This window comes from Phocoena sinus, chromosome 9 (assembly GCF_008692025.1).
Source record: "Phocoena sinus isolate mPhoSin1 chromosome 9, mPhoSin1.pri, whole genome shotgun sequence".
In the NCBI taxonomy this organism is placed as follows: domain Eukaryota; kingdom Metazoa; phylum Chordata; class Mammalia; order Artiodactyla; family Phocoenidae; genus Phocoena; species Phocoena sinus.
This window is the reverse complement of record NC_045771.1, coordinates 23115388-23134003: the sequence shown is the minus strand read 5'-3', so window position 1 is coordinate 23134003 and position 18616 is coordinate 23115388. Positions and strand designations below refer to the sequence as shown.

At 39.8% G+C, this 18616-nt stretch overlaps 1 protein-coding gene across 4 annotated transcripts in view; it reads left to right on the top strand.

The window, feature by feature from the left end:
• The window catches only part of AHCYL2 (adenosylhomocysteinase like 2), a 204276-nt gene that overhangs the window by 125881 nt on the left and 59779 nt on the right, over window positions 1-18616 (top strand). The window contains exon 1 of one of the 4 annotated variants that reach the window (XM_032642992.1): window positions 14933-15004. The exons of the other annotated variants lie outside the window; for them this stretch is intronic. Coding sequence (XP_032498883.1) covers window positions 14948-15004 — 57 coding nt within the window. The 5' untranslated portion in view covers window positions 14933-14947. Of the gene's footprint in view, window positions 1-14932; window positions 15005-18616 lie in introns of those variants that run through there. 4 annotated transcript variants of the gene reach the window in all.

Below are 18616 nucleotides of genomic sequence, written 5' to 3'. Positions count from 1 at the left end.
TGCTGTGTTGGGTCTTTGTGGCTGTACACGGGCTTTCTCTACTTGTGGCGCTTCTCATTGCGTTGGCTTCTCATTACGGAGCATGGGCTCTAGGTGCACGGGCTGCAGTAGTTGTGGCTCACGGGCTGTAGAGCGCAGGCTCAGTAGTTGTGGTGACGCGCCCAGTTGCTCCGCGGCATGTGGGATCTTCCCGGACTAGGGCTCAAACCTGTGTCCCCTGCATTGGCAGGCAGACTCAACCACTGCGCCACCAGGGAAGCCCTGTTTATTTATTTTAAAATATTTATTTATTTTATTTATTTGTCTTTCTTATTTTGTTTTGGCTGCAGCACACGGGATCTTTGTTGAGGCAAGCGGGATCTTTTTTGTTACAGCGTGCAGTCTGCTTGGGTTTCTGTGTAGTTGCGGTGTGGTGCGTAGGCTTATCTCTAGTTGTGGCATGTGGGTTTTCTCTCTCTAGTTGTGGCGCACAGGCTCCAGGGTACATGGGCTCTGTAGTTTGTGGCACCTGGGCTCTCTCGTTGAGGCGCACGAGCTCAGTTGCCCCGCGGCGTGTGGGATCTTAGTTCCCTGACCAGGGATCGAACCCACATCCCCTGTGTTGAAGGTGTATTCTTTACCACTGGACCACCAGGGAAGTCCCAAGTTGTCTGTTTTTAAATTACTATAAAACAATTGTCTCTTAATGCTTTTCAGTTCTCCTACAGCTGTTCCTCCCCATCTACCTTTTTTTTTTTTTTTTAATTTTGGCCGTGTTGCGCAGCTTGCGGGATCTTAGTTTCCCAAACCCGGGCCATGGCAGTGAAAGCACGGAATCCAAACCACTAGACCACCAGGGAACTAGCCCCCCAAACACCTCCCTTAATTGATGTTATGTCATGACTCATTGTTGGAGGGCAGGAACCTCTTAGATGTGAATTCCCTCATCTTATTACCATCATCTGTAAATTTGCTACATCTACTTTTCTTTTTTCTTTCTATAACAGAAGAAGAAGTACTTGTGCCCTGGATCCCATTCCCTCTTTTCTTCTGAGACTTTTCTTCTTGATTTATCCCTAAGGTTGTTAAACTTGGCAAAAACAACAACACATTGCACAGTTAAATTTGAAATTCAGATAACCACAAATAGTTTTCAGTATAAGCATGTCCCATGCAATATTTGGGACACATTTATGCTGAAAAATTATTTGTTGTTTATCTGAAATTCAAATATAACTGGATGTCCTGAATTTTATCTGGCAACCCTATTTACCCCTCTCTTTACTTTATTTACACTTCTAAACGCACACACACAGACACACACATTTTTATCCTCCCCCTGTGTTGGGTCATTCCTTTCAGAGTTCAGTCAAGCTTTAGTAAACATCTTGTGAACAAAATCACACACAGACACACACACACACAAAACTTCCTTTGACTTGTAATCCCTCTTTAGTTATTAACATATCTCTGCTCTGCTTCACAGCCCAATTTTCCAAAAGACTTGTCTATTCAAACCATCTCTCCTTCTTAACTTCCCAGTCATTCTCCAGTTTTCCCTAATCCTGCTTTCACCTCCCATTACTCCCTCAAGTCATCAAAACCTCCATGTTGCCAAGTCCTACAAACCATTTTCAGCTGTCATCTTATTAAACTTCTCAGTAGGTATTTGAAATACCTGACCATACTTTCCTTCTTCAAAGAATCTCCTTTCTTGATTTCAGTGACAGTATTCACTTTGGATTTTTCCCCTTACTTTTCTGGCAGCTGCTTCTTAGATTTCAGTTGCTGGCTTTTCTTCTTCTATCCTGTATGGTACATCATGGATCAGGGCTCAGACTTGAATTCTGTTTGTTTGTTTGCTTTTTTCTCCTCTCTAGGCAATTTTTATCCATTCCCATGGTTTTATATATCTGTCTATACATGGGATTTAAATTATGGAAACGGATGAAATCATAACTCCCAATTTTATATTTCCAGCCTAGGCTTTCCTCTGAGCTCTAGACTCTGTATTCAAACTTAACATGGCCAAAGTTGAAGTCTTGATATTCTTGCCACATCTATTTTTCCCCTGTTCTTCCACATTTTAACAATGGCATCCCTACTTAACCAGTTGCTTGAGCCAGAAACCTGTTGGCTATTCTTGACATCTTCCTTACCTTTCACATTGTCTGTTACCAAGTCCAGTTGAGTCAACCACCAACCTATATGTCTTAAATCCTTTCACTACTGTCATCATCGTCCAGGCTACCATCATCTTTCATATGTTTTAATGACCTTCTAACTATTCTTCTCATTTCCATTCATGTTCATTCAGTTTTTCTCTTTTTACACAGCCATGGTGATCTTTTAAAAACATAAATCCCTAGTAGCCTCCTATCATTCTTAAAATAAAATTAAAACTTTTCTGTGACCTGTAAACCCTACATCATCAGTCAGTCCCTGCCTACCTCTCCAGTCACATCTTAACACTGTCTCTCATTGACAGTGTTCTTATACAAAATAAGGATTTGGTAAAAATGGAATCTTATTCCCAAGCACTTTTTAAAATGTTAGTCATTTTAATGTGCAGAATTTAAAAAGTTATGAAAATATTGCTAGCCAAACTGAGCGTTCATGGGTAGTTAGTTGAAAATGAGCTATTTAAGACCAAACAGCTAATCTCTCCCTCTCCCCCTTAAAATTTCAGAGCCTTCCAGTATTAATTTTCTATGGCTTAAATATAATATAAATATATTTAATTATAATTCTAGAAGTCAGAAGTCCAAAATGGGTCTCAGTGGACTAAAATCAAAATGTCAACAGGGCTATATTCCATCTAGAGGCTCTAGAGGAGAATCTACTTCCTTGCGTTTTCCAGCTTCTAGAAGCAGCCAGGATTCCTTGGCTTGTGGCCCCTTCCTCCATTCTCAAAGCCAGCATTATAGCATCTTTAAATATCTCTCTGGCTCTCATTCTTCTGCCTCCCTCTTCCAAGTATAAGGAACCTTTTGATTATATTGGGCCCACTTGGATAATTCAGGATAATCTCCCTATCTCAAGGTCAACCAATTAGCAACCTTACTTCCATCTGCAGCCTCACCCATGCTATGTATTCACAGGCTTTGGAGATTAGGATGTGGACATCTTGGGGGGGGCATTATTCTGTCTACCACACATTTCTCTTCTTTATTTCTATTTTTATAAGAGTAATACATCTTCATTCCAGAAAAATTAGAAAATGAGCAACAGTTCAGGAGCCATTTACGCCCTGTTGATCTCTTAATGGAAATAGAGCCACTTGGTTCATGTTAAGAAGAGAGAGTCTCCAAACACTTAAGGCACTTAAAGCACCCGAAAAATCTATTAAAAGTCACACACACAAAAAAAAAAGTCACAAACAAAAATATATCACCTTCCAAATAAAATCAATGGGGAAAAAGAGTACTGTAAGACTTTGGATAAGTAATATTTCTAGTTCTTTACTTCTTTATCCTTAAAATAAGGAACTTGAATTAGCTGATCTTTAAAATTGTTTAAACTTTATTACTATATAAAATTGGTATCTCCATTCTATTAAAAAGTAACCAAAAGAGATGAGCAGATAACATCACAAGAAAGGCTATCTGTAACTATGTGGGGTGACAGGTGTTAACTAGACTTACAATAGCAATCATTTTGCAGTATATACATATATCAAAACATTATTTTGGGACTTCCCTGGTGGCGCAGTGGTTAAGAATCTGCCTGCCAATGCAGGGGACATGGGTTCGAGCCCTTGTCTGGGAAGATCTCACATGCCGCGGAGCAGCTAAGCCTGGGCGCCACAACTACTGAGCCTGTGCTCTAGAACCTGCAAACCTCAACTACTGAGCCCGTGTGCCACAACTATTGAAGCCTGTGTGCCTAGAGCCCATGCTCTGCAACAAGAGAAGCCACCGCAATGAGAAGCCCGAGCACCGCAAGGAAGGGTAGCCCCTGCTCACCACAACTAGAGAAAGCCCCCGCGCAGCAACGAAGACCCAACATAGCCAAAAATAAATAAATATTTTTAAAAGTTTCTAAAAACCCCAAAAAACAAAATAAAACATTATGTTGTATACCTTATACTAATACAATATTGTATGTCAATTATATCTCAGTAAAACTGGGGTGGAGACTAAAAATTTAATCAGAAAAGATGAGCATATATTTTGGTTTGTTTTAAGTCCAATTAATGCATAGCTTTATTTCAGGATTCAGTCAACTACTATTGTCAAGGTCATGAAAGACTGAGGAATTATCACAGATTGGAAGAGACTAAGGAGACATGACAACTGAATGTAATGTGGGATCCTGGGTTGGGTCCTAGAACTAAAAAAGGACATTTGGAGAAACTTTTGAAATCCAAATAAAGTCTATAATTTAGTTAATAGGATTGTTACCAACGTTAATTTATTAGTTTTGATAATTACCCTCATTTTACAAGTTGTTAACATTAGAGGATCTTGGGTGGAGTGTATATGGGAGCTCTCTGCACTATTTTTACAAATTTCTTTCTAAGTCTATAATTATTTCAAAACAAAGATTGAAAAGAAAGAAAACAGTAAGAGTGGAAGCCACAGAGTGGAAGATGTTTGCAAAAGACTCATTATCAGAATCTGTAAATGACTTAAACAGATTCATGAGGGAAAGACTGAAAACCTGAAAGAAAAATAGGCAGAATACTTGAAAGGCCACTTCACATAAGAGGATATCCAAATGGCCAATAAGCATAAAAATATTCTTGGCAGTGCACAAGAGTTCCAACTTCTCCAAGTTGGAACCCTTGTGCATTGCTGATGGAATGTAAAATGGTGTGGCTTCTGCAGAAAATAGTGTGGTTGATACTCAAAAAATTAAACAGGGGACTTAACCACTTGTAGTGGTTAAGAATCTGCCTTCCAATGCAGGGGATGTAGGTTCAATCCCTGGTTGGGGAACTAAGATCCCATATACCGCAGGGCAACTAAGCCCACGCACCACAACTACTGAGCTCAAGCACCCTGGAGCCCACACGCCACAACTAGAGAGAAGCCCAAGTGCCACAACAAAGAGCAAAGAAGGATCCTGCATGCCACATCGAAGATCCTGTGTGCCACAATGAAGACCAGATGCAGCCAAATAAATAAATAAATATAAATTAAAAATTAAACAGAAATTACCATATGATCCATCAATTCCACTTCTGGGTATATACCCAAAAGAATTGAAAGTAGGGCCTCGAACAGATATTTGTACACCTATGTTTGTAGCAGCACTATTCACAATAACCGAAAGGTGGAAACAACCCAAATGTCCATCGATGGAAGAATAATAGATAAACAAAATGTACTGTATACATACAATGGAATATTATTGAGCCCTAAAAAGGAATGAAATTCTGATACATGCTATAATATGGATAGACCTTAAAAACATACTAAGTGAAATAAACCAGACAAAAGGACAAATATTGTATGATTCCACTTATATGAGGTACCTAGTCAAATTCAAAGAGAAAGAAAGTAGAATAGTGGTTACCAGGGGCTGAGGGAGAAAGGGAATGAGGAGTTATTGTTTAATGGGTATAGAGTTTCAGTTTGGGATAATGAAAGAGTCCCAGGGATGGATGGTGGTGATGGTTGCACAACAATGCAATTATTGCCACTGAATTGTACACTTTAAAATGGCAAATCTTATATTTTTTCACACACACACACACACGCACACACAAAATGTTACAGGCCAATATTCCTGATCAACATAGATGCAAAAATCCTCAACAACCTCAACAAAATATTAGCAAGCCAAATTTAACAATACATAAAAAGGATCATATACCATGATCAGGTGGGATTTATTGCAGAGAGGCAAGGATGGTTCAGTATCTGCAAATCAATCAATGTGATTAACAAAATGAAGGCTAAATATCATGCGATCATCTAAGTAGATGCAGAAAAAGCATTTGGCAAGATTCAACATCCATTCGTGGTAAAGAAAAAAAACTCTCAACGAAGTGGCTATAAGAGGAAATGCACCTCTACAAAATAAAGGCCATAAAAAAATGTGCTCAGGTTGTGGTCATGATGGTAGTTGTGGTGGTGAGATGTGATTAAAATCACAATGTGACGCCATTACCTGGAATGCCTAAAATGTAAAAAGACCGACAATACTAAGCACTAACAAGGATATGAAGCAACTGGAACATTGATATCCTGCTGGTAGGAGTATAAAATGGTACCAACACTTTGGAAAATTGCTTGACATTATCTACCTAGCCAAACATATGCATACCCTATAACCCAGCAATTCTACTCTTACGTACCTATATCCTACAGAAATATTTTCATATGGGTACCACATGACATACACAAGAACATACACAGCAACATTATTATTTAAGGCCCCCAAACTGAAACCAACTTTCAACAGGAGAATGGATTCAATAAATTATGAATAGTCATGCAGTGGGGTACTTTCAGGCAATACCAATAAATGAACTACTGCTAAATCAATGAACTTGGATAACTCTTAGAAACATTGAGCAGGAAAAAATCACGCTCTTAAGAATGCATCTTTGGGCTTCCCTGGTGGCGCAGTGGTTGAGAGTCTGCCTGCCGATGCAGGGGACACAGGTTCGTGCCCCGGTCCGGGAAAATCCCACATGCCGCGGAGCGGCTGGGCCCGTGAGCCATGGCTGCTGAGCCTGCGCGTCCGGAGCCTGTGCTCCGCAACGGGAGAGGCCACAACAGTGACAGGCCCGCGTACCTCAAAAAAAAAAAAAAAAAAAAAAAAAAGAATGCATCTTTTACGGTATTTACATCAGGTTTAAATATAGGCAAAATTGATAAATAGTGATAGGAATCAGAGATTACCTTTAAGGAGGAGTGAAGGTAATGACTGAGAGGGGTCATGAGGGAAGACTCTAGGGTGCTGATAAAGTTCTATTTCCTTATCTGGGTAGTGGTTACATAGGTATGTTGACTTTTGAAATTTTATCAAACTGTAACTTTCTGACTTATGTACTTTTTCTGTAGATACATTATGCCTGAATTTAAAGTTTATTATAAAAAATAATGTAGTGAGAAGTCTACATTCCACATTTATTTAATGGCATTATGCTTCATTATTTCATCCTGCATCCTTCCTACCCTTCCCCTACTTCCCACTCTGTGATAAAATTGAGGGCCCTGAATGCAAATCCTTGTCCGCTCTTACTCTAGTTGTTTTCATGTTTAAGAAGAAGCTTTCAAGTTTAAGCTTGATTGCTTTTTGAGGCCAGTTTTAGCTAGGGGTGCTAACTATGCAGCAAATTGAACTCTGACCTAAGTGGAGCGCTATTAGCTGTGTCAGGGAGATTGAGGATTCAAGTCCACATTCCACTCCCAAATTCTAGAGGACTTAACAGGGAGTGGGAAAGGTGGCTTGGTGCCTGCTTTAGTGTACTGTAGTCTCTGTGTTGCTTAATTGTAACGGTGACTGGATTCGCCAGTGGCAAGGAGGTACACTTAGGGATACTAGGCATGATTTTGTTATGATGCAGTTTCTTTTTATGGTTTTGTCAATACATACCTGAGTCCCTTTTCTTTCCTTTTACCCTTCAGGTGCCTGTGGTATATTTTATTCATTTGGGGCTTTACTCTGAGCTCGCTGTTCTTTGATTAAGTCATTTTTTAAAAATTCAGTACATATTCATTGGTTGTTTGCTATGTGCCTGGAATATAGGAATGAGACATAATATCTGCCCTCAAATTTCTTACAGTTCTGCCGTGTAAACAGATAAATGTTCAGTTATACTATCGGCACTGATATGTGCTATAATAGAGATCAGTCTGGGTTATTATTCAGTAAATCATAGAATTGATGTTTTTTTTCGCCTCCCCATGCGGCTTGTGGAATCTTAGGTCGCCGGCCCTCAGCAGTGAGAGGGCAGAGCCCTAACCCCTGGACTGCCAGGGAATTCCCTAGAATTGATTCTTAACCTAGACCTGGAGCTGGAAATATGTACTGAAGGAAGTTAGAGTATATGTGTTCAGAGTGGGGATCTGGGGGAATTCAGAGAGCTGAGTGAGGCTCAGGAGATACACGGAGGCTATCATGAAGGGTCTTGTGTGTCATGCTGAGGAGTTTGGATTTTATTTCGAAGACAATGGGGAGCTATTGAGGCATTATGAATAAGGAAGTGATGTGTAAAATAATTGTGCAGATGATAATCACATATAAATAAGTTAATTTAATGAACTGAAGTAGGTTATTCCAGGGATGGAGTCTAGGCCCTGTCAAAGTGTAGTCTCAGCAGTATTGCCATCATCTGAGAGCTGTTAAAAATGTAGAATCTTGGGACCTATTCCAGACTTACTAAATCAGAATCAGAATGTTAACAAGATCTCCAAATAATTTGTAGACACATTCAGGTTTAAGAAGCACTGAATTAGATGGATAGGATGATGGTCAGGCTTTAGACAGCTGGTGTGAAGACGATAGGACAGATTGCAAGAGATAATGCGGAGAACATATTCTTCCTCCTATTTGGAATACTCTTCTCATTCCCCCTCCCCACCAAATGCACACCAGGTACCCCCTACTTATCCATTACCTTTCAGCTTAAATGGAGCTTCTCTGATGTGACACTCCCAGTACACATGATTGGTACCCTTGCCATATACTCCCATAGCAGCCTGTACTTACCTTATCATTTTTCACACTTTATTTTTAGTAATTATTGAATTGCCTCTCTCTCTCCTGCACAATGAATGCAGGGACTGTCTTTCTATGCTGCCTGGCACATGATAGGCACCCAATAAATATTTGTGGTTCAATTGAATGAATTCACCATGTATAAGAAGAAAAGATGAATTTGTGTGTGTTGGGGGATGTACATGTTATATTTATTAATAATAATAGTAAATGTTAAATAGCACTGATAAGTTGCAGGCACTGTTCTAAGTGCTTTATATATGTTAATTTATTTTATCTTCTCAGCAATCCCATAAGGTAGATATTCTTAATGTCCCCATTTTAAAGATGAGAAAACTGAGGCACAAGGAGGATAAATAATTTGTCTAAGGTTACACAGTTGGTAAGTGATGAATCAAGATTCAAACCCATCTGGTACTACTCTGCTTATGTCTAGTTTTGGACAAAATAGTTCCCTGGCACTGTGCTAAGTGCTTTCTATGTATTATATGTATTTTTTAATCTTTATAACCTTAATCTGAGGAGGGTTTTATTATCCTGTTTTACAGATGAGGAAGCAAAGGCTCAAAAAAGTTATATAGGTTACCAAAAGATACACAGCTAGTAAGTAATGGAGCTAGCCTTAAACCCAAGCCTATCTAACTGTTAAAGCCTGTAGTCTTTACCAGTAATGATGATGCCTCCATGTGGAATATAAAATACCTGTGGGATGTGAGTCTTAAGATCACTGAGAAACTGAGAGATAGGATGCCTAACATTTAAGTTGGTGGGCGGGGGGCGGTAGTAGGACTTAACTCCGGTTGCTCAGGTAGCGTGGGCATTTCGGGTTTGAAGGGGCAAAGGAGATTTAAAGTCTAGCAATTTCAGCCAACCTCATAATTGACCAGATGGAACTCTGAACTCTGCTGGTTAGAAACCTTAGCCTCTACAATAAGCTGTAACTTAGGTGACTAAGGAGTAGTTATTGCTTTCTCTTATGGCCTCAGAGAAACCAGATGGATTAGAAATACCGAATGTCAGAACTGGAAGGAACCAGTTCTAACCTTCCACCGTGCCCTCTTACTCACCTCCCCCTTATTTTATAATAAGGAAACTGAAGAAGGGAGTACTTAGGTGACTTGCTAAAGTCTAATAAAACCATTAGGGCCAAGCCAGGAATAGAGGACAGGGTCACATTCTTGTATTCTTTGCCCTGTGCCTTATGACTCTCTAGGCTCCAGATTTATTGCCTCCTGTTTAAAACTTTTCTGCCATTGTAGTTACTTCTTCATCACATTGTAATTACTTCTTGTTCTTTTTGACTTTGGCCCCTGGAAATATTAACTTCTTGTCCTTTCCCCTCCAGCCCCAAGCATATATTCACTCCGGCCCTCATTAATTTAATGATGATACTAGTATCAAATCACCACTGGTAGGAACACCACTGGCACATAGAACTTCAAGTCCATCTTCTTCTTGGAGTGAAATTGAGATTCTTTTGAGCTATTCACATACTTGATCAATTTTTGTAAAGCTTGAGGGCTGCAGGAGCAGGTGCAGTTTGTGTATCCTTTTGAAGTTGCAAACTCCTAAATGTTCAGGGTGATTATTATAGATAATCATATGCAGGGGTCTCACTCCTGCTCCTGCTATAGGTGTATCTTCTAAGGCACATTATGGTAAAATTAAATTAGAATGAAAACAACTTTATAACTAGTACCTACACCTGTACCCTGTACCTCGTGCAGTCCCACTCAGTTAATAGACCTTTAGTTCTCAACTGTAATAGCTACTGTTTTATTTTTGTTTCAGAGTCATTACAGAAAGGTATAATAAGGCTTCAGTTTTCAAATGAAGGATATTTTAGTTAAAACCTATTCTAAAAAAAGTCACAACTAAAATGACATTTAGTTTAGCTAAAGTGATATATTTTACTTGTGCTTATTCTTTTATTCCCAACCCTGTCTTCTTTAAAAGTTATCTTCTTCCACATTTTAGCAATACCATGAGGGCAGTCACCTTCCATTTATTTATTTATTTACTGAAGTATAGTTGACTTACAATGTTGTGTTAGTTTCTGGGGTACAGAAAAGTGATTCAGTTACACACATATATACATATTCTTTTTCATATTCTTTTACATTATGGTTTATTACAGGATATTGAATATAGTTCCCTGTGCTATACAGCAGGACCTTGTTTTTATCTATTTTATATATAGTAGTTTGTATCTGCTAATCCCAAACCCCTAATTTATCCCTTCCTCTCCCCATTTATTTAATAACAGATTGTGCAGAAAACATCAACAGGAGTACCAAGAACCTAGTACTTTGCCGATCACTGACATATTTTAAGGGTTGGGCTCTGCTCTAGCAGTGAAATAGTCTTTTGGCCTTGATTTGTTTCTAAAAGCTTCATTATGATGCAGATCATAATAGATTACAGTTGATGCAGATCAAGCAATGGAAAGCAGATTGTATATTCTTTCAGAGATAATATTATAATTAAGGATTAAAACCCTACTAAGGACTCACCACAAATAAGTCATAGCTTTGGTCAGTAGTGTATAACTAAGCCCCTAAAGGTATAAAATAGTGTTCCAAATCCTACAAAGTGGACATAAATGTATTTAACACATTGGTTATGCAAGTTGCCCCAGAGTACTATAAGGTATATGTACAGCATACAAAATTGGACAATTTCTTAAGCCCTTACCATATGCCGGACACTATAGGCAAATCAAAGCTGGCTAAGCCCCCGAAGAGCCTGAACTAATGAGGGACAGCACATATACCAGTAACTGTAATATGAGGAAAGGTGAAAATAGTGATGTGACCAAGGAGCAGTATTAGAGAAAAGGGAGATTCCTTTGTTTTTTAGGTTAGATTCCATGGCAGAACAATCATTTGAGCCGAACCTCGAAGAATTTGTTTTTCATCTTTGGGGTGTTTTTTTGGCCATGGTGTGTGGCATGTGGGATCTTAGTTCCCCAACCAGGGATTGAACCTGTGCCCCCTGCAGTGGAAGCACAGAGTCCTAACCATTGGACCTTCAGGGAATTCCTTGAAGTATCTGAATATGTGAAGATGATGGAAGTGAAGGCAGAATGAATGCATTTCAGTCTGAGAAAATGGCATGAGCAAAGGCATTGAGGTGGGAAAGGAGACGGCATAACAGTGACACAAGTAAGAGCTACCATTTATTAAGTACTCAGTGTATGCAAACTTTTAAAATCCTTGCATCAATCCTGTGAGATGGCTATTATTATTTCCACTGTACAGATTATAAAACTGGATGGTTGGAAAGGTTAATTACATGACAGCCAGGATACAAACCTGGGTCTGTTTAACTCCAAAACCAGAGCTCTTAGATGCTCTGCTGTACAGTCTTCACATTCAGGAAATAACAGGTAATACAGCTTACCTGGGGATACAGAATATTTAGGGATGAGTAGTGGAAGATCCTATTGGAAAGGATTTATAGAGGGTTTTTAGGAGGCAATGAAAATGGACAGGGAGGGAGAGATGAGATGCTTGGTGTCGTAGGACTCAAAAATAATTGGCAACTGATTGTTCTAGAAACTAGGGAAAAGGGAGAAATCAAAGATGACTGAGGTTTTTATATTTGGATGACCGAGGGAACAGTGGTACAAAAGTAAGGAGAAGAAACTATTGTTTGAAGAGTGGGGGGAAAGGAAAGATGGAGCAATCCTTTTGATTTTAGATATGTTGCATTTAAAGCCCAGATGAAATTCCCTGGCGGTCCAGTGGTTAGGACTCACCACTTTCACTGCCGCAGCCAGGGTTCAGTGCCTAGTTGGGGAACTAAGATCCTGCAAGCCGCAGCGTGACCAAAAGAAAAAAAATGTCAAATGAAATACATCATTGGAAATTTAGGCAACAAATGTTAACTTCTCATTTTATTAAGAAGTTTGGATTGGGCTTCCCTGGTGGCGCAATGGTTGAGAGTCCGCCTGCCGATGCAGGGGACACGGGTTCGTGCCCCGATCCGGGAAGATCTCACATGCCGCGGAGCGGCTGGGCCCATGAGCCATGGCCGCTGAGCCTGCGCGTCCGGAGCCTGTGCTCTGCAACGGGAGAGGCCACAACAGTGAGAGGCCCGCGTATCGCAAAAAAAAAAAAAAAAAAAAAAAGACGTTTGGATTAAAAGGAAGACCAGACAGAGGACAATAACTGGAGGTTGCTGAGAGCTGAAGCTTTATCGAAATTGACAATCTGATTACAGAGGGCTTTATCAAAATTGAAACCCTGACCCCAAATCTCTCCTGCATTTCATCGACCTTCTGTATCTTGCTGTCACTCAAATTGCTTCACTCCATAGCTCCTCTATGACCACAGCTTCCTTTACTTCCACCCCTGCTGTTCTCTTTTCTTATTGCATTTGATCTCTACCTGTCCTGTGATCTCTAATCCTTTGACACCTCTGCATTCATCTGGTCCAACAGTCCCCTTCTGTTTTCAATTGCCTTTCTCTCCAGTCCGGACCTCCAGGTCTGTCATTTGAATTCTGCCCTTTCTGGCATCTTGCAATAACACCTCTTTCCCTAGAAGTTACCTTCCTCTCCTCCATTCCATATCCAAAAGACCATTCCTTTAACCGACGAAAGCCCAAAAGGGCAATGAACCTGTAATCACAATCACAATATTATGACTATCAGCTCCAGAGAAATTATCCTCTGCAATGGGAATTAACACTGTAAGGAGGCCCTGGTTTTGAAGGGGACCAGAGCAGGCATATCTTGTTGGGCTTCGTTTGTGCCTGAAATCTATGGTACTCTTATTGGATAATATACTCTAGGAATTAATTAAGAAGGTAAATAGATTGGGTCACCTTTTCTCTAGTTTTGTCTTATTTCCAAACTTCTGAAGTGTATAAGGAGAAGGGAGCTGGTATGGGGACATAAGGAGGAAGCAGCTTCTGAGGTCCCTTAAGGTGATAGTGTATAAGACTACTGTGTTGGCATCCTGTTTCTTTCTGAAACCAGACCTGTGAGTAAAAAACAGCATTGGATAGGGACTTCGAGGCAGCATTAGTCTTTTTTTTAAAAATTGAAGTACAGGGAATTCTCTTGTGGTCCAGTGGTTAGGACTCTGGTTCTCACAGCTGGGGGCCCTGGTCAGGGAGCTAAGACCCCACAAGCCATGCAGCACGATGAAAAAAATAATTGAAGTTAGTTGATTTGCAATATTAGTCTCAGGTGTACAACATAGTGATTCAATATTTTTATAGATTATACTCAATTGAAAGTTATTTTAAAATATTGGCTATATTCCCTGTGCTGTACAGTATATCCTTGTAGACTCACAGACGTAGGGAACAAACTAGTGGTTACCAGTGGGGAAAAGGAAAGTGGGGTAGGGGATTAAGGATCACAAACTACTATGTATAAAATAGACAGCACTAGTCTTGATTGGAAACCCTGGCTCCCCCAAACCTACCTACGTTGTGGTAGCTCCTGACTAGCCTCAGGGAAGCAGGTAATTTACAGTGGGCGCCTATCTTTTGGTAGCTGAAGACCCTTAGACTTTCATGTATATAGCACAGGGAGCCAGCAGAGGGAGTTGTGGTCCTAGAACTTTCTTCAGAGCTTCTAAGTTCTGATTTTGCAAGAGATCTTCCCTGGCTCCATCCAAATCTCCTGTGCAATAAGAATTTAACTTGAGATATGCCTGAGTTTGGTGCCAGATCCCTGGTGTGAGCAGATGGGGAGCTTCCGCATAACTGTTTAAACTTGAAAGCCATAAGGAACTCTTGATCCCAGGGAAACGCCTGTTTACTGTGCAGATCCAAATCAAGCAACTCTCAAGAAATGGGTGTGCCTCCTTGACCTCAGTCCTTATTGATCTTGGTATCAGTACGTCCAGTGATGCGTGCTCAGGGGCGGGAGAAAGTTAACAAGTGCCTTATGGGGGGGTTGGAAAAAGAGGAAGCCTGACTGTTGCTGCAGAAAGTCCCCACGGGGGAGGTGGGGATACTGTCTGGGTAGCATTGAACAGTGAGTGTCCTGTAGGAACCTTGGGTGCCTGGGTGTAGTGCCTGGGTGTAGAGCCTTGCATCGGCTCTGATTTTGAATCAGAAGATCTGCAGCTGGCCGGTAGGGGATTTATCAGACAGTTGACTAATGATCTTGATTTTAATAGGAAGCCTCTGTGAAAGGGGATGCAGCTTCTGCTAGATATTGTGAACTTCTGAATCACTAGGTTTGGCTCTGCTTTTGGGCACTCAGAAAACCCTGGCATTTCCAAACCACTTTCCCTTTTGCTTCAGGACATAGATTACTCAAGCCTGCACTATGGAGAATGGGGACGGTAATGAGGGCACCTCAGCTTTTCACGTGCCTGAGTGGATGGTGAGTTCTTTGGTCACTTTGCTTTTCCTTCTGTTTCTTGATAATGAGGCAGCCATTTCTGACAGGCGATAGGGATCGCTGTGAAAAGTCCCTACCAAGACCTGTGATTGGGAAAACAGTTATTACTCTAATTTCTGATTAATTCCTATGTCCTGGGTCACCCTTGCAGCTTTCCTTTCTTTTTTCTTAAAAAAAAAAATACATTTTTTAAAATTATGAGTGAGCTGGGAAGGTCTGAGAGCTGCGTGGCCAGAGTCAGCTTATTGCCTGGTTGTCTGGGCTGGGGTGAGCTTCCCCACTGCTGCTGGTGTACTGCGTGGATTGTGTTATACTGTGATTGCTTTGCATTCTATTTGCAAACTAATGCTTAGTTTACTTCTCATGAGGGTAAAGAAAAAGAATAGTGAGGGGAAAAAAACCAAAAACAACTTGTAGAAATGGTGCTCTCTCTCAAGCCTGAGAAGACTTAAGACATTTATCCCCTATCTGCCCATTTTTCTCCCACCAGCCAAAACAGTTCCCCAAATATTCTTTATATGTGTGTTTCTAAAAGGCAGGAAATATATAGCTCTCTTTTTTAATTAATTAATTAAAAAAAATTTTTGGCCATGCCGCAAGGCACATGGGATCTTAGTTTCCCAACCAGGGATCGAACCCGTGCCCCCTACAGTGGAAGAGTGGAGTCTTAACCACTGGACCACCAGGGAAGTCCCTATATAGCTCCCTTGGTACTATTTTTCAAAATATCTTTATTGCCTGATATTTTTAATATAATTATAATAAGGACTTAATTTGTTGATAAGAACTAGCACATAAAACCTAATATTTTAGATCCAATTTTAACTTTTGATTTAAAAACAGCAACCATCCTTATGTTCCTGATTTCTTATAGTCTATATACTGCTTATGTTTTTTAATATATATATATATATATATACACACACACACATATATAATATATATATTAAATGTATATATTTTTCCCCGTTGAAAACTGGTTAGACTGTATACAACATATTCCAAATTCTTTTCAGTGTTTATGGAATTATGGGCTTAGAGAAATAACCATCAGTAATGAGACTGATATACAGTAGACCTAACAAAGGCCCAACTGACTAGCCCATGTTTCAACTCCCATAACAATTATTATTTTCGTTGCGGTTATTCCTCTTGTTGTTCTTAATGTTGTTCCAGAACCTTGTGCTCAGTTTTAAGACATTTGATCAAAAGAAATCCTACCCATCCACAAGCTTATTTCAAATAATGCAGTGTTTTAGAACTAATGGAAAAAATTCACATAATAATTCTAGTTGGATTTATAAGTTTGTTTTTGAATCTCCAGCACTCACTAATAACAAGAAGGGGAAGCAGGAATTCTGGTTTTCTTAGGTGAGGGCTCACATTAAGATATTAACCTTTGGTGCTTCTATAAAGGAATATTACAGAAGAATTCCGCAGAACACTGGTGTGTCAATTCAGTCAACGGAAGTGTGATAGTTAACTCTTATTCTCGTAAGTAATACATCTCGACGCTGTCTTATCTGCTGAGCACATCCTCTCAAGAGGAGCTCCTACTGGACTTTTACCTACTCACCTTCTTTTTATTTAAGTGAACAAGATAACTGTCCTAAAGGAGTTAGTGTGACCATTGCTCAAGCGATACCACCTAAGACTTCCCAGCTTTTAAAAAACGTTCTTTAATAAAGCACAGCTCTGCTTTGTTTTCAATATGGCACCTCTTTTACTTAGCGATTTCCTGGCGCTTCTCTCTCAAAAACCAGCAAAATACCTTTGATCAGTAGATTTTTCTAAGAACAATGAGAAAAAGTAGGGAGGGGCTGGCCTCAATTACTCAGTTTTTTCATCTGTTGTCTTTCCCTTGCCCAAGATTAACCTCTTGAGGCTTTCTTTCAGATACCACATAGTTGTTAAGTTCTCACCTGGTCTGAAAGTGCTTCGTTAGGCTGCCACCAGTATCCACTTAGCCACCGCAGTGAGCCACTGAGCACCCTCTAGTGTGTTGCCTATAGATTTCCAGACTTTACCTGTAAAGTGTTAGAGCGCCTTTTAATCCCCAAGAGGAAACCCTGGAGCCAGTTCCCAGTAGTGGGTCAAAATTTCCATTTAAGACAGCTTTAACAAATAACTCATGTTCCAGTTTACATATTAATGTAATGAATTTTCCACTGAGACTATCCTTGCCCCCAAAGGAAGTATGACAAGGCTCTCAAACCTTCTTTCAGGGGGAAAATTTAGCAGAGAAGGTGCATTATAATACCTCCCTTCTTGTTAATGATCAGTAGCAAAAAGGGACTGGCATACCCCTCAGAGAATAGGACTCAAGACCACAGACAGCAGTTGACAGTACTCACATCACTGACTCCCAGCAGGGAAATAAGCCAGGACGAAGTTTGAAGAACCCGTCTTGAGAATTGACAAGGTAGAGCTTCAAGTTAACATTCCATCATTCACTGGAAAACTTCTGCTAGAGCCTCTGCTCCCCAGCTGTTTTCATGTGAAAGATTTTCTTAGCTTTGTTCAGGCAGTTTTACTGCTAAAAGGTTGGGGAACTCATCCTTTTAAAGACTGTCTTTATTAATATATTCTCACTTCCCCTGAGAAATCTTTAGTCCCTAGTGGTAGGTGAAAATACCTCCTCTTATGTGCATGGAGATCAGCAGTAACCTTTTCTTAAGTTTCTACATCTTAATATTTCCTCCTCCCACTCAAGCTCTTTGTAGTACTGGGTACTTTTCCATAGGAAATCTAATTCACTTTCTTGAGTACCCAGCCAGCTGGTTACCCGATTTTCTTTCGGCTAGAAGTAATCCCTTTTATAGATGAAGAATTTGTTCCAGCAGCTGATTTGGCTTGGAAGGGAGAGATGTCTCTAAGAATGCTTGAACCATATCTAGTTGGAAGTGAGACAAAAACATTTAAGGTATCTGGTAAATGGCCGTAGAGGTAGCTTCACTATAACTCTGGGTCAGGATTGACACTTAAAGCAAAGACCCATTTGAGAAACTGATGAAAACTACGGACCCTCTCCCTAGGAAAATATACACATATACAACATTTTGCATTCTGTTTCAGAGCATCTAGACATCCATGGACTCTAGGTGAAGAACTTTTGACCTAAAGAAATAGAAATGTTAATATTTTATATTTGTGTATCATTATGTTGCCTCTAAAACCTTCTCACATACATTATTGTATTTTCTCAGCATACATTTGAGATAGACAAAGTAGGTATTATTGTTCCTATTTTACAAATGAGGATTACAGATGTTAAGTACTAGAAATGTTAAGAAATGGAGATACAAAAAAGAACCTCTGATCACCATCCTTTGTAGTACTACTTTCTGTACTTGAAAAGGAATTAATTTGTTATTTCTTGGCGTGCTCTTCTGTAGGGTAAATAGATCTCCTATCCTCCCCATGAGTCCTATTTTTCTTAATGTGTTAACCATCTATTCTTAGCCTTAAATTGTAGAAATCAGAATTAGACCCAGTTCTCTTTATATCCTGTGTTGTGTATAAAGAAAGGATCACCTCATTCCATTGTCTGACCTTTGAAATAACCTTTTCTTTTCTGCCTATGAATATGCCTCC